This window comes from Ochlerotatus camptorhynchus, unplaced genomic scaffold, assembly GCF_037179485.1.
Source record: "Ochlerotatus camptorhynchus isolate MF236.1 unplaced genomic scaffold, CSIRO-AGI_Acam_v1.1 ptg000067l, whole genome shotgun sequence".
In the NCBI taxonomy this organism is placed as follows: Eukaryota; Metazoa; Arthropoda; class Insecta; order Diptera; family Culicidae; genus Ochlerotatus; species Ochlerotatus camptorhynchus.
Window position 1 is genome coordinate 278,958 of NW_027040557.1, and position 21,671 is coordinate 300,628.

At 40.4% G+C, this 21,671-nt stretch overlaps 1 protein-coding gene across 1 annotated transcript; it reads right to left on the minus strand.

Moving 5' to 3' along the window:
• Positions 1-7,705: 7,705 nt before the first annotated feature.
• LOC135697142 (tubulin alpha-1A chain-like) lies at positions 7,706-19,362 on the minus strand. The gene is made up of 5 exons (XM_065216738.1): positions 19,236-19,362; positions 9,485-9,707; positions 9,124-9,425; positions 8,082-8,759; positions 7,706-8,021 (listed from the first exon to the last, which is right to left on the minus strand). Exons 1-5 carry the CDS (start codon positions 19,236-19,238, stop codon positions 7,878-7,880), a joined length of 1,350 nt encoding a protein of 449 aa, XP_065072810.1. The 5' UTR covers positions 19,239-19,362; the 3' UTR covers positions 7,706-7,877.
• Between the last annotated feature and the right edge of the window lie 2,309 nt (positions 19,363-21,671).

The window sequence follows — 21,671 nt, forward strand, 5'->3', positions numbered from 1 at the left end:
ATTGTGTGGTTAGCACAACAACATGACTGTTCCTAAACCGGAACAGAAATCGAACCCACCACCACCAGTAAAGGTCTTGCTTTGTAGTCACCTTGCCATTAATGACAAGGGATGCCTCCATTATACTATAGTAAACAAATTAATTTTCATTCAGTGCTCTATTTGCCCTATTCGAGACTGAAAGCATGGCACCAAGATAATTAACAGCAGTAATAATTCAATTAAAACCAAAGCTGTGATTCACAAGAAAGCATCTATAACATAAAGATTTATATTACCCATTAATGATATGAGACTCCCCAACAAGTGTTTGCGCCACAGCATCCTTTTGACGTAGAACTTCGTCTATGATTTCTATATGTGGGTACACTTTGTGAAAACTGAAAATGGAACATGTAACAAATTTAGAAAGATTTTGAACGTTAATAACTCAGCTGCCCCTGGTCCAATTTCAAAAATTTTATCACCAATCGATCAGAAATAATGCTTCCAAATGTTAATTTTCAACAATAAACTATTGAAAAACTGGTAAATGTCCAGCATTGTCCATGCATATTCCCCAGCACAGTCGTCAGAGAGTAGTAAGTAGACGAAACAAGTCGAAGTGGCATTCGCCTCCGATACTCGGGTGCGTGCGTGAATATGGATGATGGAATTGAGTAATATTTTGCACACTCATCGCCATATTCAGAACCACACGCTCCCAACGACCACACAAAATGCTCTCCAGAGTTGTAATCATGTTACCAAACTTGAAAACAGGATATACACTCAAAAAACATATCACATATGTAATGCATGAAATCCATGTGAATTTCACATAGCTTTCCAAAAATAGTTAACGACAACCTAAAGAAATCGTTTATGGACTGTGTCGTTCAGTTTTTTCCTGGATTTTTTTGTTAAATAAGCTAGAATTAAATAAAAAAGGTTTTTTTCCCATACATTTTTTAACCGCTTTACTACCAATCCCCAGAGAGTCAAAACATTCAAATTTGAAAGAGTAAATTCACTCTCACGATCTCAATATCTCAACATTCCATGTATTTGGTAAGATTTGGTGGGGGAGGGAGGATTAACATTTGAAGTCCCTCCCATTTTGCATATTCTGCATAAAAAAATCATAAAAATTCCTAAAATTAAAATACTATATACCAAAAATTTCTAGGAAAAAACTGAACGATAATGAATGATTTCTTTTGACTTATTTCGACCATAATATGCATCCAAAGCGTTCCATCCACTTTTCCAAATTTCGAACTTACTCTCAATGGAACAGTGCATCAATGAGATCAAAATATCCTTGACTTAATGGTGAAAACTATTTTAGTAGTTCTTTAAAAATTCTACTCTAACTCTTTTCTTAAATGAACTTGGTGGCCTGAAAAGGGCCGTTTTGTTACTTGGTTGTTGGTGATAATGATGCGTAGACGATGGCTCCATGGCCGGGACTGTCATTGGCGTGTTCAGTGACGGCATCACGGATCACATTTTCTCGGCACACCTTGGGTTTCCTCGTATATGGCGACTCCTTTACCAAATCCTTGCCTTGTCATCATCAACTTCCAAAGCCTGTACTACCATCGGTCCTTTTCAGGGCCACAAACATTTTCCACAAGAGTTAATTTTCTCAACGTGTCCCAACTAAAATTCATATCAAAAGGTTCTTTTCCCGGAGGGCTGTATAAGATTCTGGAAAGCTACTTCCAGAATCGTGTGTTGACGTACGACACAGAAGTGGCGAAAAATGCGTTAGAGTCACCGCAGGAGTGCCACAAGGCTCCATCCTGGGCCCGGTGTTATGGAACGTCATGTACGATGGACTGTTGAGGATAAAATTCCCGGTAGGTGTGAAAATTGTAGGTTTTGCCGACGATGTCACGCTGGTAGTCTGCGGGGAATCCCTCGAGGAGGTAGAGCTGACAGCGGCTCACGACTTGTGGAGGAATGGATGAGAACCAGGAAACTGGAGCTCGCCCATCACAAGACGGAAGTGGTCGTAGTCAACAATCGCATGTCAGTACAGCATGCGACGTTGACAGTCGGCGGAAGCACAATTAGGTCTGTGCGCTCTCTGAAACTCTTGGGGGTTATGCTCGATGATAAGCTCGCCGAAGCTGAGTACGCCTGCAAGAGAGAGTCTATGGCTGTGGGGGCATTATCCCGTATGATGTCAAACAGCTCGGCAGTGAATGCCAGTAAGCGCAGGCTCCTCGCTGGGGTCGTAGTATCTATCCTCAGATACGGCGGCCCTGCGTGGGCTGCGGTACTGGATATTGACTGCCACAGGCAGAAATTAGAGAATACACACAGGCTAATGTGCTTGAGGGTGGCCAGTACATACAGCCTTATCATTAAGGAGGATGTGGTGTGCTATGACGCGAGGACCGTTCGAGGGGTGCGCAACAACGCCCGAGTTGTGTCGACCGCAAGATGGCAATCGGAGTTGGAAAACTCCACAAAGGGGAGGTGGACATACCGTTTGATACCTTCCGTATCAAGCTGGGTCAACAGGCGCCATGGGGAAGTAAACTTCCATCTGACACAGTTCCTGTCAGGCCATGGCTGCTTTAGGAGCTACCTGCATAAGTTCAGACACGCAAGTTCTCCCATCTGCCCCACATGTGCTGGTGTCGAGGAGACCGCCGAACACGTTGTGTTCGCCTGTCCACGTTTCGAGCCAGTATCGAGCGCTATGCTAGCGATACGCGGAGCGGATACCAGTCCGGATAACATCGTTCCTAGGATGTGTGGTACCACCAAGAACTGGAGCGCGGTGGTGACTGCGGTCACCCACATAGTTTCGGTATTACAACGACAGTGGCGAGCCGAGCAGCAGTTACCTACTGCCCGACTAGATCGTTAGAGTATTGCTAGAGAGGCGCCATAGCGCTACAGCGGCCCCTCCCACGAAGTAATGCCTTCGGGCGGTTCCGGGGAGGTCAAAGGACCAAGCGCACAGGGTAAGGTTTAGTGGGTCGGGAGTGAAATTATCCCATCCCCACACCCTGAGTTCCTTCTCAGGTGTCTGTGAACAGATTCCCCCCTGTAAAAAAAAATGTATGTATGTATGTAAGGTAGCCACCATCCCTTCAAAGCTCTTGTCTTGTATTGTCACTTAATAGCAAGATCAATTTGAGCTACCGATCTGAATTCCTCACAATTTCCTACCTCACGCCTCCACGAGTCATATGATCACAAAAGACTGCCAGCTGAAACATGGACACAGCTGGTTGGCGTAGCCTGGGCAATGTTGTCAATCCGACAATAGCAGAGTGAGGAGGTGCGACGCGAACACTGGCGCGGTAACCATAGCACGGTGATAGAGGAAATGCTTCGCCAACCCGAGCGTCTGTTCACCATGGAGGTGCGGCTCAAACAGCGTCTGACTGGCATCCAGCAGCTGAATCAGAAATGCTCTTCCCCGGAAGCTACACCTAAGATGGCAGCCCCATCACGGCGGATAGGAGACCTTAAGGCCAACCACGTACTGTCTCTGAAACCTTTACAATTGTTACAGAAGCCAACAGAGAAAGACATCGAACTGATTTAACGGCAACGACTTTTAGCGCAAAACAACGGACACGAATTGGATCATGGAATGTATTGACGTTAGCCCAGCAGGGTAAACTGGCACAACTCGCCAACGAGGCGCGACACATGAAGCTAGAAATCCTGGGACTGAGTGAAGTTCGTTGGCCAAACTTTGGAGAACACTAACTGCCGTCGGAACAGGTACTACTATACTCTGGTATTCGAGGTGAAAACGCTCCCCGCCATCGTGGAGTTGGTCTCCTACTTAGCGTCCAGACAAGTGCTGCGCTCATCAAGTGGGAGCCTGTTAATGAGAGGATAATTGTTGCCAGATTTAGAACACGGGTTCGTAACCTTACCATAATCCAATGTTATGCGCCAACCGATGCTGCCGAGCTACAGGACAAGAAGAATTTTTACAGTCAACTGAATGCCGTCGTGGATAAGGTTCCAAAGGGTGACATCAAGATCTACACTGGCGACTTCAATGCGAAGATCGGCTCCGACAACACGGACTATGAGCGTGTCATGGGACGCCATGGTCTCGGCGAAATGAGCGAGAACGTTGAGCTCTTTGCAGAATTTTGTGGCAGTAACGACATAGTGATCGGGGGCTCGCTCTTCCCCCATCGGCCAGTGCACAAAGTCACGTGGGTTTCCCGTGATGGACATACCGAAAATCAGATCGACCGCCGAAAATGGAGACGGAGCCTTCTTGATGACCGGAATAAACGCAGCGCCGGCATCGCGTCTGACCATCACCTTCTAATCGGCGAAATCCGCCTACGCATGGCGCGGATCCAGCGACGGGAGGAGAGACTCGGGCGGTGGTTCAACACATGCCGACTTGAAGATCCAGCGGTAAAAAGGTCTTTTGTTGAAGAACTTGAGACTCGAGCTGCGTACGTTCCAGAAGGTGGCAGCGTAGAAGAACAATGGACGGCCATCAAGAATGCCTTTATAGAAACAAGCGAGAATAACTTGGGTGAGCTGCGCACCCATAGGAAAGAGTGGATCACAGATGAAACCTGGCGGAAGATTGAGGAGCGTAGAGAAGTAAAAGCCGCGATAGAGCGGGCGAGAACCAGAGGAGCCAAGAACGAAGCCCGTCAACGGTACTCGGCTCTAGAGAAGGAAGTCAAGCGCTCTTGCAGACGGGACAAGCAAGCGTGGGTGAACTCCCTGGCGAAGTGGACGAAGGGGAGAAAGCCGCAAACACTGGCGATATACGCCTCCTCTACGATATCTCACGACACCTGAGTGGATCAAGGATGAACCCGAGGATGCCAGTGAAGGACACGACTGGACAATTGCTTACCGACCCCACTGACTAGCTGAAACGCTGATTCACATCAACATCTCGGCATGATCCGCCTAGGGTGCGGCGCATCACTCGCGTCAATTCCGAGGCCCCATCACTGCAGGAGATTGAAGCAGCTATCCGAAGCATGAAATCCAACAAGGCTCCAGGGGTCGATCGCATATCAGCGGAGATGCTCAAAGCTGACCTCATGCTATCCGCACAAATGTTGCATCAACTATTCTGTAATATCTGGGACACCGCGACTTTTCCGGCCGACTGGATGCAGGGCATCTTAGTGAAGGTCCCAAAGAAGGGGGATCTGACTGTGTGCGACAATTGGCGAGGCGAGGCGAGGTTATCCTGACTCGGATACAGGAGAAGATCGACGCGACTCTCCGACGGCAGCAGGCAGGATTCCGTGCCGGAAGATCTTGTGTGGACCATATTGTTACGCTCCGCATCATCCTGGAGCAGGTCAATGAATTCCAAGAGTCCCTTTATTTGGTACTCATTGACTACGAAAAAGCTTTCGACCGTCTCAATCACGAGAATCTGTGGGGCGCCCTGAGACGCAAGGGAGTCCCGGATAAAATCGTCAACCTCATCGAAGCGCAGTATGAGGCTTTCACGTGCAGAGTTCTGTATAACGGAGCCTTGTCCGACCCTATCCGGGTAGTCGCTGGTGTGAGACAAGGATGTATACTATCACCGCTACTGTTTCTCATCGTAATCGGCGAGATCATGGTAGGTGCAATTGACCGTGTACCGAACCGTGGGCTGCTTTGGCAGCCTATCACCATGGAGCATCTCTACGGCTTCGATTTGGCTGATGATGTTGCTCTACTAGCACAACGGCGCTCTGATATGCAGAGTAAGCTCAATGACCTAGCCGAACGCTCCTCTGCGGCGGGTCTCACCATCAACGTCAACAAGACCAAATCGTTGGATATCAACACGGGCAACCCTTCCAACTTTACGGTAGCGAGGCAAGCAGTGGAGAAGGTCGAAAGTTTCCAATATCTTGGCAGCCAAATAGCGTCGGACGGCGGGACCAAGAGCGACATAGGTGCACGAATCAAGAAGGCTAGGGCTGCCTTTGCGAGTTTACGAAACGTATGGAGATCCAACCAAATAAGTCAACGCACCAAAATCCGAATTTTCAACTCGAACGTGAAATCTGTGTTGTTATACGCCAGCGAAACGTGGTGTGTATCAGCGGAGAACACTCAAAAGCTGCAGGTCTTCATCATCCGATGCCTGCGGTATATAATTCGTGCCTGGTGGCTAACTGGATCTCGAATGCCGAGCTCCATCGTCGATGTCATCAGAAGCCGATAGCAACAGAAATTCGAGAGCGAAAGTGGAGGTGGGTCGGCCACACACTTCGACGGGGTGGAAACGAAATCTGCAAGCAAGCGCTGGATTGGAATCCAGCAGGACATCGCAGCAGAGGCAGACTCAGGGGCTCATGGCGGCGGAGCCTCAATAAGGAAATTAAGCAAGTCGATAGGAATCTGACCTGGGCCCAGGTCAAGGCAAAAGCGAGCAGCCGCCCAGGATGGAAGTCTTTCACGTTGGCCTTTTGCACCGCTGATGGTGCACAGGACCCTTAAGTAAGTAAGTAAGTAATCCATGCTGGGTGTGGATCCTTACATGCAATCAAAAAGCTGAGTTTCAATCTAAAAAATGGTATATTGCAACTTTGATTAGGAACTGAATACGATACGGAATATACACACTATATCGGGGAAATGCAGGTAATGTCGGCCTAAGTGTCCCTAATTTGGGCCCATACATAAATTCAGCAATGGAATAAATTTTCAATAGCAACCAAAAATATCCATTAGTAACGTCCCAATAACGCGTTCATCTAGATAAAATTGATAGATAGCAGATTTTTAGCGATGGGCCCAATCTTAGATCCATAGGCCAACATTAGAGACATTTCCCCTCTATGCTGTTTTGGTTTTTCAGCTTTAATAGTTGTATCTTCTGATAACTCTCAAATAAAGTAGAAATAATTTGAGGTTATTTTAGCTAGAATATCTGTTTTGATGTGGAATGCACATATTTTGAACTGGAGATGGTTTGTTTTTCGATTAATGTCCACCTTTCTCCCTGACCTCTCCTGGTCACTCCCGTGCATGTTCCGAGTGCTCCTTGGCAAGTGAAAAAAATCTGCCATGATCCAAAATGTATAGCATGAAAATGTAGACACAGACCAACATATCTAGCGATCAGAATCACAAGGGCCGAACTGTAATGATCGATTTTCTTCATAGATTGTCTCTTTTGTTAATAAAACTTGGTTGGATAAATCATTTCTCGGTGACTTTGCTATTGTTTTTGATAGCCATTACTGCATTTTCGGAATTTTTTTCACTTGACTGTAGCAATGCAACAAGAAAATCGATCATCGCAGTTAGACCCTTATGGTTCTGAACGCTAGATATTATTCAGAAATTAAATTTATATTAGTAAGAAGGGTCGGTCAGATTTCACCATAGGTGGATAAATTCAGGTTTTTTAAACACAGTTAATTCCCGTTTTTGGCAACATGACCTCATCTACTAATTCTTTCCTCAGAATTGCGCTAGTACTTTCTGGACAATTTTTCATTAAATACCAAGTAGATACAATCCACAGAGAAGGGTCAAAGTGACATTGGATGGATTTTCTAGAAAGTTTCAAGAAGATTCAAATCATGTTTTGCCAAAAATGGGATGGTACTGTATAGAACGAAGGGAGTATCGAAGATCAAAACCAACAATTGATCCTTTATGAGAGTTTATGCATGATTTGTATAATTAAAGAGCACATTTGTGTGTGTGTGTGTGTGTGTTTTTTTTTTTTTTTTTTTTTGTTAAAAGATGGTCTCTTTTGAAACATGGTGAAATAATGTGTAAAAAGTAGGCAGTTTCCTGGTTCTTCGAAGCATTGATTTTTTAAACAGTGGGTGACTGAACACTCGGTTTATAATCGGATTGGTTTAACACAAACATTCTCCATCGCCAGATTGTGCAGCTGTGTTGGAATTTGTTCAGTATTCGTCACCTTCTCCGACCTCCTCTGTAGAGTCTACTCCGACTTCTTCGTAATCCTTTTCAAGGGCAGCTAAATCTTCACGAGCCTCTGAGAATTCACCTTCTTCCATTCCCTCTCCGACATACCAGTGTACAAATGCCTTCAAAGATAAAACACAATTAAACATCTAACTAGAATGAATAAACCAAGTGTAACATACTCTCTTAGCATACATCAAATCAAATTTGTGATCCAGGCGAGCCCAAGCCTCAGCAATGGCAGTAGTGTTCGACAGCATGCATACAGCTCTCTGAACCTTGGCCAAATCTCCACCGGGAACAACCGTTGGAGGTTGATAGTTGATACCGACCTTGAAACCAGTAGGACACCAATCAACGAATTGAATGGAACGTTTAGTTTTGATAGTTGCGATCGCAGCATTGACATCTTTGGGTACAACATCACCACGGTACAGCATGCAACAGGCCATATATTTACCATGACGTGGATCACATTTGACCATCTGATTTGCCGGTTCAAAACAAGCGTTCGTTATTTCGGCTACAGTCAATTGTTCGTGGTAGGCTTTCTCAGCTGAAATGACTGGAGCATACGTGGCGAGCGGGAAATGAATTCGGGGATATGGAACAAGATTAGTTTGGAACTCGGTTAAGTCAACGTTCAAGGCCCCATCGAATCGCAGCGATGCGGTAATTGAGGATACTATCTGGCCAATCAAACGATTAAGATTGGTGTAACTGGGTCGCTCAATATCCAAGTTTCGGCGACAAATATCGTAGATGGCCTCGTTATCGACCATGAATGCGCAGTCGGAATGTTCCAAGGTGGTATGGGTGGTTAGAATTGAATTATATGGCTCCACCACAGCAGTCGAGACCTAGAAAATAAGGAAAATCGATAGCATACGAAAAGCAGACCAACAGTATGCCTGATTTTATCTGAGGCTGTTTACTGTTCTTCGGGAAGGAAACAAAACAAAACTTTTCCGTAGTCCTCCGAAAACCCGAACCAGCGTAAGGTTCGTCACGAAATTATGGAGCTGATATGGTTGTGTGAGTAAAATTGTGTAAGGATAATTATCCTGAAGTATATAGCAGCATTACTGCTTGAAAATGGGGCAAATGGAACTGCGAGACTACGTATTAGCTTACATATAACTTAACATTGGTGTATAACACATTTCGACTGGAAATCACTTAAATAAAGTAGTAAAATATATAACAACGGAGCTTATTACTCACTTGAGGAGCAGGGTAGATGGAGAATTCAAGCTTGGATTTCTTTCCATAGTCGACCGATAGACGCTCCATGAGAAGCGAAGTGAAACCACTTCCAGTACCTCCACCAAAGGAGTGGAAAACTAGAAATCCTTGCAGCCCGGTACATTGGTCAGCAAGTTTTCTGATGCGATCCAAAACCAAATCAACGATTTCCTTTCCGATAGTGTAATGTCCTCGAGCATAATTATTCGCAGCATCCTCCTTTCCAGTGATTAGCTGTTCGGGATGAAACAACTGTCGATAGGTTCCAGTGCGAACCTCATCTTTGGAATATGTAAGACATTAGCGAAGATTTTTTTTTTTATTGTAATGAGCTACTCACCAACTACTGTGGGTTCCAAATCGACGAAAACCGCACGTGGAACATGTTTGCCCGAACCAGTTTCGCTGAAAAACGTATTACACGAATCATCACCAGCACCGATGGTTTTATCGGATGGCAATTGTCCGTCCGGTTGAATTCCATGCTCAAGGCAATACAACTCCCAGCAGGCATTTCCGATTTGGACTCCAGCCTGCCCAATGTGAACCGAAATGCACTCTCTCTGTAAATCAAAATCAACACTATTTATTGATGTGCGATGGGTGGGTGGGTGAGCAAGCTAAGAAATTGAGCATCGGCTAATGAAACTCGAAACTCGAACTGTCTTCTTAAACGATCGGGTAGGATGTGAATTGGGTTTTCTAGATACGGTATAATTAAGATAATTGTTGCATGCTTCAGAGGCAACTAAATAATAGCATGGAACGATCAGTTGAAGACTTTTATGGCATTCTGCTGCCGATAGTTCGTAATTTTAAGTGTACAATGAAAGATGATTTTCATGAGCCGTTATTGCCGCTTGGAAATTGTACCGAAAAATCAAACAACTCAGCTCGTTAAAATACCTTCGATATTAATCCAGGACCGGAACATATTCCGGTGAACACGTGTAACCAAAAACGACAAAAAACATGCCAAAATCCCATTAAGCGACACATCGAAGCACATGAGAATTCAAATACAAGATCATTGATCGTACTTGTTATTGATAGCTTTTGTTCTGGACGCCCCGAAAAAGTGGCCTGAATCGATTTTACGCGCACTCATCCTAAAACAAGTGAAAAAAAAAATCGACATAACATCTGATGGAAATAGTCGATGTTTTCCATTATTAAAATGATATGTCAAAGCACCACCAAACATTAGGGAAAACTGAACACATCCCGGCGGACAACTTGATCACCAGATGGTTTCTCAAAAACCATAACCATTTTTTTCGGGCATGTGATATTTTTTTGTAAAACTTTATGGTCAACTTATACTGACATTTCCATGAAATTGAGCAACAAATATATTTTCGTGAGCGCTATATTTTCACTACTTTTAACTTTTTATTAGTCATGTTTCATATATTTTTATATGTCGGACCATAACGTTAGCACAATAAACAATTAATAGATTTTTTAACATTAGTGCTATTTCTTTTAATATTTTGTGCAGATCGAATTCAAGTAGATACTCAGACTTTATCCATCATCGTTTGGTCACACGAGCCCGAACAAAGTTTGAAAATGTGAACACTTAATCTTGGGAGGCTTGATGGACTCATTTAAACCCGGGATGTATGTGAAAATGAATATTGAATATGATATCGAAAGGTGGATCAAGTCTCCCCCAATTTTTCAAAATGAAATTTAAGGCGTCTTTTAAAACATTGTACTTTTGACAATTTATGTCACTTGATCGAGTACTAAGTACCAATGCTACCGACGCCAGGAAGACAACTCCCACACCTGGACCCTACCTATCGACCCATCAACTCATAAACGATGGAAGGCGTGATCAAAGATTTTATGCGCCAGAAAATCCTAGCGCGCTGACGGGATTGAGCCCAGGCCTTTTGGAGTGAGAGGTAACCATGCGATGACGCTGACGGTCGTGCCATTTCAAGAAGCGCACGAGAGGGGGGGGGGGCACCAACGAGACACGCTGAGACGGCCGGAATCGCCACCGTTCGTTGCAAACATAGACTGATGAGGTGCACGTGGTTGAAGATCACCAGCGAGGTACGCTGTGTCGGCCGGAATAGTCCAACTGGTTGTAGATATCACCGATGGTATACTGCCGTTCTACGCATATCAGTCCCATGTTTCAACAGTTCCTTCTGAGAAAATCACGAATAATGTTTATAATCATTTCTGCTCATTGAAAGAAATATACGTTAAAACAAGTTAGCGCATTGTTCACATTTCAACAGAATCAATATGTTTTAGTGAAAACTACAGAAATTACCTTCAATGAAATCAGTTAAGCCTATTTTTATACGAACAATATTTAACGGGACTGTTATGCCTAGAAATTTGCACTGAAGTAGGAAATTCTACGCATGTTAGTCCCACTAGGAACTGTTACTGTCAGTGTTGCTTTGATGGTCACGTTGCGTTTGACGTCTTTACTCTTGAGCGTACATGAGCGTACTTGCGTTCTCCGCAGTTTTGGAAGATCCTAGATAGTTTGTATAGCTTTCAATCATTAAATTATACCAACAATAAATTTGTTGACACATCTATAAAACCATTTGAAGTATGGGCATCTCAAGAAACTAATGATGAATGCACTATTTAGAACATAAACTTCATAGCATCTTGTTCTACTCCTTAGCAAAATGAACGTAGGCCTAAAGGAGATTGTGTTTAATCATTTTGAGTCCGACCATAGATTTATGGCTGACATGCTGTGGACAAAAGATCAATAAGTTACACGATCGTTGAACGTGGGCTTCGATGATTTTAAGAAATACTTTGGAAGAGTTGACATGCACATGCAAATTTCTTCCGTACGGAGTTGACCTTTATATTACGTATTATTATATTATATAAGGGGCTTTTCATGAAACACGTAGACACTAGAGAGGGTCTAGTATAAGAGAGAAGCGGACTAGCTGGTTTTGAGCCAAACGAACTGTCAAAGCCAGAGTCAATCGAGCAACGGCTATCTGGATTGCATTGGCAGTGTTGCTAGAAACTACCCAGGCATAGGTTGCAAAGGCAGTTTGTTTTGAATCCGCTTCTCTTTTATACTAGACCCTCTCTAGTAGACACTATAGGGCGAGTGTGGGGGGTGGCGAGTGTCTACATTAGTGTCTAATATTGCATTTTTTTGAAATTAGGAACTGGCTTTTTAATATGAAATCCTGATTTTCTTAATATTAATCATCATTAAATAAAACTGCCACTTCCTAAAATAGTTCATACTGTTTCTTTTGATTGTATTAATCCTGTTTCCATAATTTGTGTACACAGCAAAAAAATAATTTTGATATCACATCAAAGTGGATGCACTACACTCATGTCAAAAATTTCATGTAATTTGTATGACCACATAAATAAACAAATGCAGTAAAAGCAGCGTAATGTCAGTTCATGCATTGTATTACTGATAATTTTGTCCTTTTTAGCAAGTAATATTACACCATATTTTCGACATGATTGTAGTGCATCCACTTTGACGTGATATCAAAATTATTTTTTTGCTGTGTACACAAATCGATTCGTAATGATAAATTCAGTCGAGAAAATCTTTGTGGGACACTTATGCGTAGAATTTCAACAAGGGACAATTAGGCTTGATGTTATTTTTATACAAACCCAGAACAAACAATATGTTTTTCTATTTTCAATCCAAAGTCTACCTAAAAGAGTACTGTTTTATGAACAAAAGTGAAAAACGCCCATAAGTAACATGGGACAGATACGCGTAGAACGGCAGTATACCAGTCTTGGGCGCGCACGTGAAGAGGGCCACCAGCAAGGCATGCTGAGTCGGCCGAAATAACCACTGGCCCTTCAAAACACCGACGGTCAAAGTGCACGTGGCACCAGCAAATAACCACTGGTCGTTGATAACGCCGACGGTCGAAGCTGTCCAATAGATTATTCTTATTTTTGTAAATGAATAGGTTCCGTTTGCCATACATTTTTTCATACAAAATTTATAATTCTCCTGCAGATCGAGTTTATATCCAAATTAGTTCCAATTTTGCCCAGTTGTTGGTGACCTTAATACGCATTGAAAGAGCAGTTGGGAACAGGGGATTTTAAAGTTGACACACTTTAATGTACATTCTAGGAAAAATGATCATGAAAACAGTAAAACATAACAAAGCATTGAGGTACTATATTTGAGAATGTATTAGGCATCCCCTTAGATCTCCCTTTGAATTGTATATGTAAAAACAGTAGGGTATAAGTTGCTGAACGAAATGACATTGAAATAAGCTGGTAATACCTGCTAACCTGCAAGGTTTAATAAATTATAAAAACGGACGTTGGAATATTTGAATAGCAACTCTTTGTTGATACCAGAACAATCGGGATATCGGGAAGGTCATTCTTGTGAAACTGTGTTGAATTTGGTGTTAGCAAAGTGGAAAGACAACTTGGAGCGTAAAGATACGATTGTTGCTGTTTTTTTGGATCTGAAACGCGCTTTTGAAACAATTTCTAGGCCCTTACTGTTAAGTACAATCAAGCGCTTTGGAATTACGAGTAATGGTTTGAAAGCTATTTGTCTGACAGAACTCAACGGACTGTTTTTAATGATTCTGTTTCCAGTCCCGTGGGGAATAATTATGGTGTGCCCCAGGGAAGTGTATTAGGGCCCCTTTTATTTATTATGTATATTAATGACTTGCGACGTGTTTCACGGTTTTGCGACATTAATCTTTTTGCAGATGATACTGTGTTATTCATTGCAGCTAAAGATTTAGAAGTTGCCGTCTCACACATGAATGAAGATTTGCAATATCTAAGTAGATAATTGAAGTGTAAGCAGTTAAAATTGAATACAAGTAAAATTAAATTCATGGTAATTTCGCGGAATTGATTAAATGAGAACGTCTCTGTTGTAATTGATGATGAGACTATTGATCGCGTTCAGGAGATTAAATATCTTGGCGTGATTATTGATGACAAACTTAAGTTCAACTCTCACATTGACAATGTCATCAAGAAAATTACCAAGAAGTATGGAATTCTATGTCGATTGAAAAATTGTTGCCAGTAAAATACAGCTATACAAATCAATCATCTCTCCTCATCTAGACTTTTGCCCATCCATTTTATTTCTGTCCAATGAAACACAAATATCGAGATTACAGCGCTTGCAGAATAAAATAATGCGTTTGATTTTGCGATGCAATAGATTCACTTCCTTAACTTTGATGCTAGACGCCTTACAATGGTTGTCGGTGAAGCAAAGAATTGTATATTTGACTATGGTGTTCAGTTTTAAAGTAGTTAACGGTTTGCTGCTTCGATATTTGTGTCATCGAATTGAAAGAGGAAGTGACTATAATAGATATAATACTAGAAACGTGGATGAAATAAGAACACCACATTTCTTGACTTGTGCTTCACAGAATTCATTATTTTTTAAAGGAATAAATGTTTTTAATTCGATGCCTAGGCACATTAAACGTGCAACAACATTAGTAGAATTTAAGAGACATTGCATTTCACACGTTAAAACTGTCTTTTGAACGGTTATCCAATGATTTTTTTTATGAATTGACAAATTATGTATCTTGACGAAGTTATTTTCAACGGATTATTTTGTATGGATAGCTGTTACAACGACTTTTTAATAAGTATTGTAGCACTGCAAAAACTATTTTGTTCGCCCCGATGGTGATGATGGATTTTTGATATTTGATTTAATAGCAGTCTTAGTAAAAAAATAGTAGTCTACAAAGGTTTGAGCCTCGCGCGCTTATTACGGATATAGAGGACTGAATTTAACATTTGATAAAAAAAATGCAATTTTGAAGCTTATTTGGACGATACCTTGAGTTAGTAGTAAGTTTTCTGGCAAATGTTGGGGGTTCGTGTTGATTGTTCATTAACTCTTGATCGCTTGTAATACTTATGAATATTTTAGCTGAACAAAAAGGCGAACTAAGACGTGGACGCCTAAGCTTTTTCACATTTATATCGCTGTGAAGGAACTGTAAACTCTAGAGGGAATTTATATCTGTAAATATAACCAGTTCGTTGTTTTTTGCTAACCTGGTTAAAATGTTTACATTTAATTATCTTAAAGATAAATCGTCCAGCTCAAACCTTTGTAGGGGTAAGAGGTGGGACCATCATCATCATCAAATCCTTAAAACGAAGAGATAGCGATTTGTTTTGTTGTCCAAAAATGTGCTTTTTTGAAGCATTTACAACTTTGTAGAACATTTCAAAAATGTAAAAATTCAAACAAATAGGTAAAGTAAAAAAAAAACACTTTTTAAGGGGGTACTCCATTTTCACCCTAAAACTGAGACATAGAAAATTTACGTATTTGGCAAAGTTTCTTAAAATTACTTCATCTACAATATTTCCAAACATATTTGTTGTATCTGAGTGTATACCCCCTTAAGCAAATATTTTCACTACTCAAATAAAGTACTCAAAAAAAAATTAAGATTCATTCTAGAAGATACCAAAATGCTACACGTCACAAATTGCCATGTACCACTTTTTTTTTATTTCGTCCCAATGTGGGACACTGGGAACAATGATAGCCCTGGGTTCAATGCAATGCATTCATAAATAACCTCAAGCGGGGCACATGATCCATGGACGTAGCGTGCCAGGGGCGGGGGTGGATCGAAAGAATAATGTGGTTATCATCAACGAAGAGACTACTAACTTCTTTTTTTTTTCTCCAGGATGAAATAAAGTTTTGCTTGGAAAGGGGAAACACCCATGTTCTCGCCCAATCAGTCATGCTACGCTTCTAGGTTGATCGGCGGAAACATTCGACCGAAATAAATCCTGCGATCCTCGGGCGGTGGTTTACGACAGTATCCCACTAAACTCTGGCTTCTGCTCACGTAACCAATAATTTTTTTTTATTCTCATATTTGAATTGCGTTCACCCAAATTCGAAAAAAACGAAAGTCACTGCTTAAGGACTGAGTCAATTTTTACTCACATATGACACATATATGAGTAAATTTGACTCAAATGTGATTAAAATTGAGTAAAATTTTTATCAGTTTATGAGTGACCTACTTTTTTTGCGAATTTGAGTAAACACAACTCAAATATAAGAATAATTCAATGGTCAATTTTATTAAAATAATTTGCTCGTCAAATAAATGTATTTTAAGATTGACGAATCAAAGTTAGCCCCTGGGGAGAATAAAATTACTGTGAAAGTGATGATGATTTCAAAAAATTTCACATTTTTCGAGAGCAACCGTAAAATGCTTTTATATTGCAAATATTGCTGCTACGGTGGTAGAAAATCTAAGTGTACAACTTAAAATCTAGAAAGAAATTATTTTTTTATAATATATGTCTATTGGGTAGTTTTCTACTAACGTAGCAATAATCAGATTTTATTAAAATGATTTGATAGCAGAACAATTTAATTTTAAGATTCCTAGCTCTCCGTAAATATGAAATAATCATCACTTTCATAGCAGTTCTTCTATTCTCCACGGCGGCTAACATTGATTCACCAATTTACACAGCCCATAAACACCACCAATACACTTGAATACGTTGATCTGGAAGTTGTCGCGTTTCAGTAGGCCACGCGCTATTTCAATATGCGGCAGGAAATTAAGAGAAATGAAATTCGCAATTCCAGAAATTAAAATTTATGGTTCATGAACACATTAATGCAGTAGGTACCTAAGTGATGCGAACGAACAGTCCAAGAAACGGATCATTTCAAAACGCATCGTTCGGAGTTCATTTTTTTTGTTTTGTTCGGTTCAATCAATTAGAGACGATGGAGACGATGTAGCCCAACTAGCAGAAACGGGAGCTACGCAAAATGGAATTAGGGGTGGACGGGGCAAGGTGGGCACCCTTAAAGTTAACATCTAAAATCTTCTATTCTCATAAATTGCACATACGTAATGATGGTGATGTAACGTTACAGAAAATGATTTATAAATTTTCTATAACAATCAAGAAGCTGATGAGCATTTTCATATCGAAATAAAAATTTTGTTATATGAATTTGCAATAAACAATAAACCTGTTTAAGATTCGTTTATTGAAATTTTCAATAAATTTTTATCTATTAAACTAAATTAATTTTGCGACAAACTTCAAATATCTATATACATAAAAATTAATTTCTGTCTGTCTGTCTGACCCTTATAGACTCGGAAACTACTGAACCAATCGACGTGAAAATTTGTATGCAGGGGTTTTTGGGCCGAGAAAGGTTCTTATGATGGTTCCAGACCCCTCCCCCCTCTGTAAGGGGACAAATATAGCATTCTTTTTTATATCGGCGCCTAAACTCAAGCTAATATTGAATCCCGAGCAAGGCCGGGCTCACTCAGCTAGTATCATATAAAAACAACTTCTGTTATGGGTGGTCTAACCACGTAGGAATGCTCATCTTGTCTGAGAACGGTGTAAGTTACTTTTTTAATATATGTTTAGGGGCTGCTCATAAACTACGTAAACTTTTATTGGCAAATATCTACGGTCCATACAAATTTCCAAAAAAAAATATTAACGATTGTCTACGTGGGGGATGAGGGGGTCTAAAACCTCTAAAATTCAGTCTACATAGTTTATGAACAACCCCTTATCCAAAATGTAATACACTGGGTGCTATAACAGACTTCAGCTAACAAGGGTAGAAAATGATTCAATGTACAAATCGCAATTATTACATACATATAAACATGTTGTCAACCTTTGGGTGGCCGTCTTGCCCCGTCTACCCCTAGCATCATCAATCATTGTGCCGATTCAAGAAAGGTGTGGCATATCCGCTCAAACTCACATAAAAACTCAACCGTCTTCACTGGTGCGGAACAGTAGAAGCAGGAATAGAAATATGATTAGTTCGCGAATAAGTACGGATTTTAACAAAATCGTTCAACATTAACAACCGCGAATAAATATTCTCCCTCTCCCGAGACCATATCCCAAGTATTCGATAGAGCTCGATATACATACTTAGTACAGGAAACCACGAAGTGCGCGGTGAGAAGTGCCATCCACCCTCAGCTTTTTCTCGACTGTCCCTGAACCAATGGAATACTTAATTTGAAGAAGATGTCACTAGTTAATAAAGGACAATAAGGTTTAATTATTACCGAACAACCCTACCAAAGATTTGTTCTGTTTCCACTTTAAAAAACGATCGTTAGGAAAAAAAAAACCTCCATGCATTATTTTTTTCGGAATATTTTTCGCCTGTTTTTTTTTGTAGATGAATAGTTTAAAAAAAAACAATTAAATCAAAAAGAGACAAATGATGACAGGATAGTTAATGCTTCTATATTAAAACCAACAAATCAATCAACTAAATAAAAAAATAGCTCAATTGGAAAACAACAAAGAAATAACTATCAATGGACGACACCACCAATGCTCTTCAAATGTCTATCCAAATTTGGCTTGCATTCAGATTAATAAAAATAGGTAAAAAATGCATGTGGGTTCTATGCGATATTAAAACAATACTCTCATTTTTGCCAATGGGACGCCTATTAATCAGTGTTAAGTGTTTTAATTTAAATACTTATAAACAAAAACGTAGAATCAAACTTTATAGTATACAGGGTTTCACAAGTATTGTTTTTTACCAATAGTTCAAACTGACGTGAAAACTGGATAGCGGTTGTTTCCCCTTCAGTTGATCCTTCATCGTTTTATTTTTAAGCAAATTAAACTAACCACGAATTCACAATACTATGATTCCAAGATCCAATCTCATTCCAATAACTTGAGGAATACCTAAAAACCACCATTCAGGGCGATTTCCTTGAACTACTATTACTCAAGACGAATCGATATTAGATTGCATGTTGCGCCACATTTTCGTTTGGAACTAAATAAACAGGAAAGAGAATTTTTATTAGAAGACCAAAATGATACCAACATTGCGTGGAATAATGCCGTTTGTCAAATCATCCCAGAAACATTTTCACTATTGTGTGTGATTGAATACGCTGCACACATGAACGAATAAACGTGATAGTTTTGTTTTTGTTATTCGTAGATTGTTTAAAAAGTAATAATTTTTATCCTTGATTAATCTCCAATAACAATTTTAAACATACCATTTTAGAACGTTTTCTTAAATATATTACAACACAGGCACTTGTGGGGTTAGTAAAATGGCAAATAGCGATAAAAAAAATATCACGTGAAACGTTAGTCCACTGATTTGTCTACAAGGCAACAAACGTGAAGAGAGACTGGCATGTCTTGAAACCGAAAGTCTACTTTTATACGGGGCCGCTCCTCGACATTTAATCGGCATGCGAGGAAGAAAATCTCTCATAGATGGTATGGAACAGGCATTGCCAAATGAATGGAAATGGCGCAATTCAGTTTGATCAAAATGAAAATACTTGTACAATTACACTGCTGATACCAAATTGAATAGGAATAAGTTAATGTTTTAGGAATAATGAACAATTCCTTTAATTCTAGATTTAAGACGCAAATGATAATTTGGCTCTGTAAAGTTTATTCAATTGAGCCTGAACAAATAAATTAATACAAAAAAAAATTAAATTACTGAAAAACATTTGAATCAACAATGTACAACCAATTTTTGGAGATATTACTATTTGATAACACATAAAAAAGAAACGGTCTCTGAGGCTTATGTACATTCCACCCGTAAGTGATACTGTGTGAATAATCAGTCAGTTAGACAATATAGGTTATATGTTCTATATCAGGGCCCATTAAATAGCCATAAATTTTACTTTGACTATATGTTTAAGTATTACTTCTGCGTGAAGTCAACGATTTACATAGTTGAAGATGCTAATTTCTAATAACAGACTGTAGTGGTAATTTTTATACGATACATGGAGTAGATGGAAGTATAGAGTTGATAGTTCTGTTAGAGTACGGCAGTGTGAAAATTGCATATAGATAGTAGAATAGCGAGCTAGGACAACTTTTAAGGAAGGTACAAATCGGTTTTTTTATCTCTCCAGAAGGATGGTGAGGGGGAGTTTGGTAAAGAGAGATGAAAAAACCGATTTGTACCTTCCTTAAAAGTTGTCCTAGCTCGCTATTCTACTATCTATATGCAATTTTCACACTCCTGTACTCTAACGGAACTATCAACTCTATACTTTCATCTACTCCATGTATCGTATAAAAATTACCACTACAGTCTGTTATTAGAAATCAGCATCTTCAACTATGTAAATCGTTGATTTCACGCAGAAGTAATACTTAAACATATAGTCAAAGTACATAACTCTGGATGGGAGCATACCATCAATTACTGTCATTGGTCGAAAGGTACAGTAGCAGCACCTACCCCACCCGTGCCCCCTCAAGATCGTCAAGTTGACGATGACGTGAGCACATATCGTGGTAGGGGTAAACAATAGTTGCAATTTCCAAACCTGCGACGGGATGCCTTCCTTCAAATAACAACTGAAGTGCGGTAAAAAATCGGTAGAACTGTTTCAAACACATCGTTGGTACTTGAGCGGTCGGTTTTCATCTCTTTTTGCCAGTGGTGGCGGGGGGAGAGACCCCTCACCATCCCTCTCCAAAGGGGGAGTTTGGTAAAGAGAGATGAAAAAACCGATTTGTACCTTCCTTAAAAGTTGTCCTAGCTCGCTATTCTACTATCTATATGCAATTTTCACACTGCCGTACTCTAACGGAACTATCAACTCTATACTTTCATCTACTCCATCTATCGTATAAAAATTACCACTACAGTCTGTTATTTGAAATTAGCATCTTCAACTACATAAATTTTAGTTCTGATCATATCTCTACAAATAATTTATATGCAGACTTATTTTCAGTGCCTAACATATGCTCATTATGTCGTTAACATAAAGGCACAATAAGCAATTACAAAACATGCCTTATCACATGAAAACTTTTCAGGATGCTGAATAAAACAATAAATTAATGTTGATTCATCTATTCGAAAGTAATCCTATATTTCTTATTTATTTTTTATTACATTCACTTTAACACTCTGGGGTCATTGACCTATCCGGGGGTGGGATTTGAACTCATGACTATGGCGTGAGAGGCAACTAACTACTACGCCGAGGACGCCCCCAGTCCTTGATATGATATCTGATTTTTTTATCGATCTGTCTTGATCACAACACTCACCTTACCTTACCAATCAGGCGAAGCCCTTGATGTCCTCTTCTGTCTGAAGAAGTCTACTTGATCCATGACCACATAGCCAACTTTATATTTTTCCAGGGCGGCTTGTTGGGCAGATATATCTTGGCATCGTGCACAGCTCTGTTTAGAGGCCTACGCTGACATTAGGACGATGAACATCCGCTCCTAACATGGAGGACAGACGCCATTTTGAGCCACACCTCCATAGTGAACAGACGCTCGGGTTAGATCACAACCAGGGCTGTTAATCGTACGATAACGTCATTAACAACCTTGATCGCATCACACACACACACAACACAATTATCTTTATTCCAGTAGACATTTCGCATTATATCAGCAGTTTTTGCACAACAGCATAGGGGCTG

Excerpts from the sequence above, each read along its gene's own strand:
- LOC135697142 (XM_065216738.1), bottom strand. Across the intron at positions 8,760-9,123 it reads CCATCTACCCTGCTCCTCAA|GTCTCGACTGCTGTGGTGGA; the intron begins GTGAGTAATAAG and ends CTTATTTTCTAG. Across the intron at positions 8,022-8,081 it reads ATTTGATGTATGCTAAGAGA|GCATTTGTACACTGGTATGT; the intron begins GTATGTTACACT and ends TTATCTTTGAAG.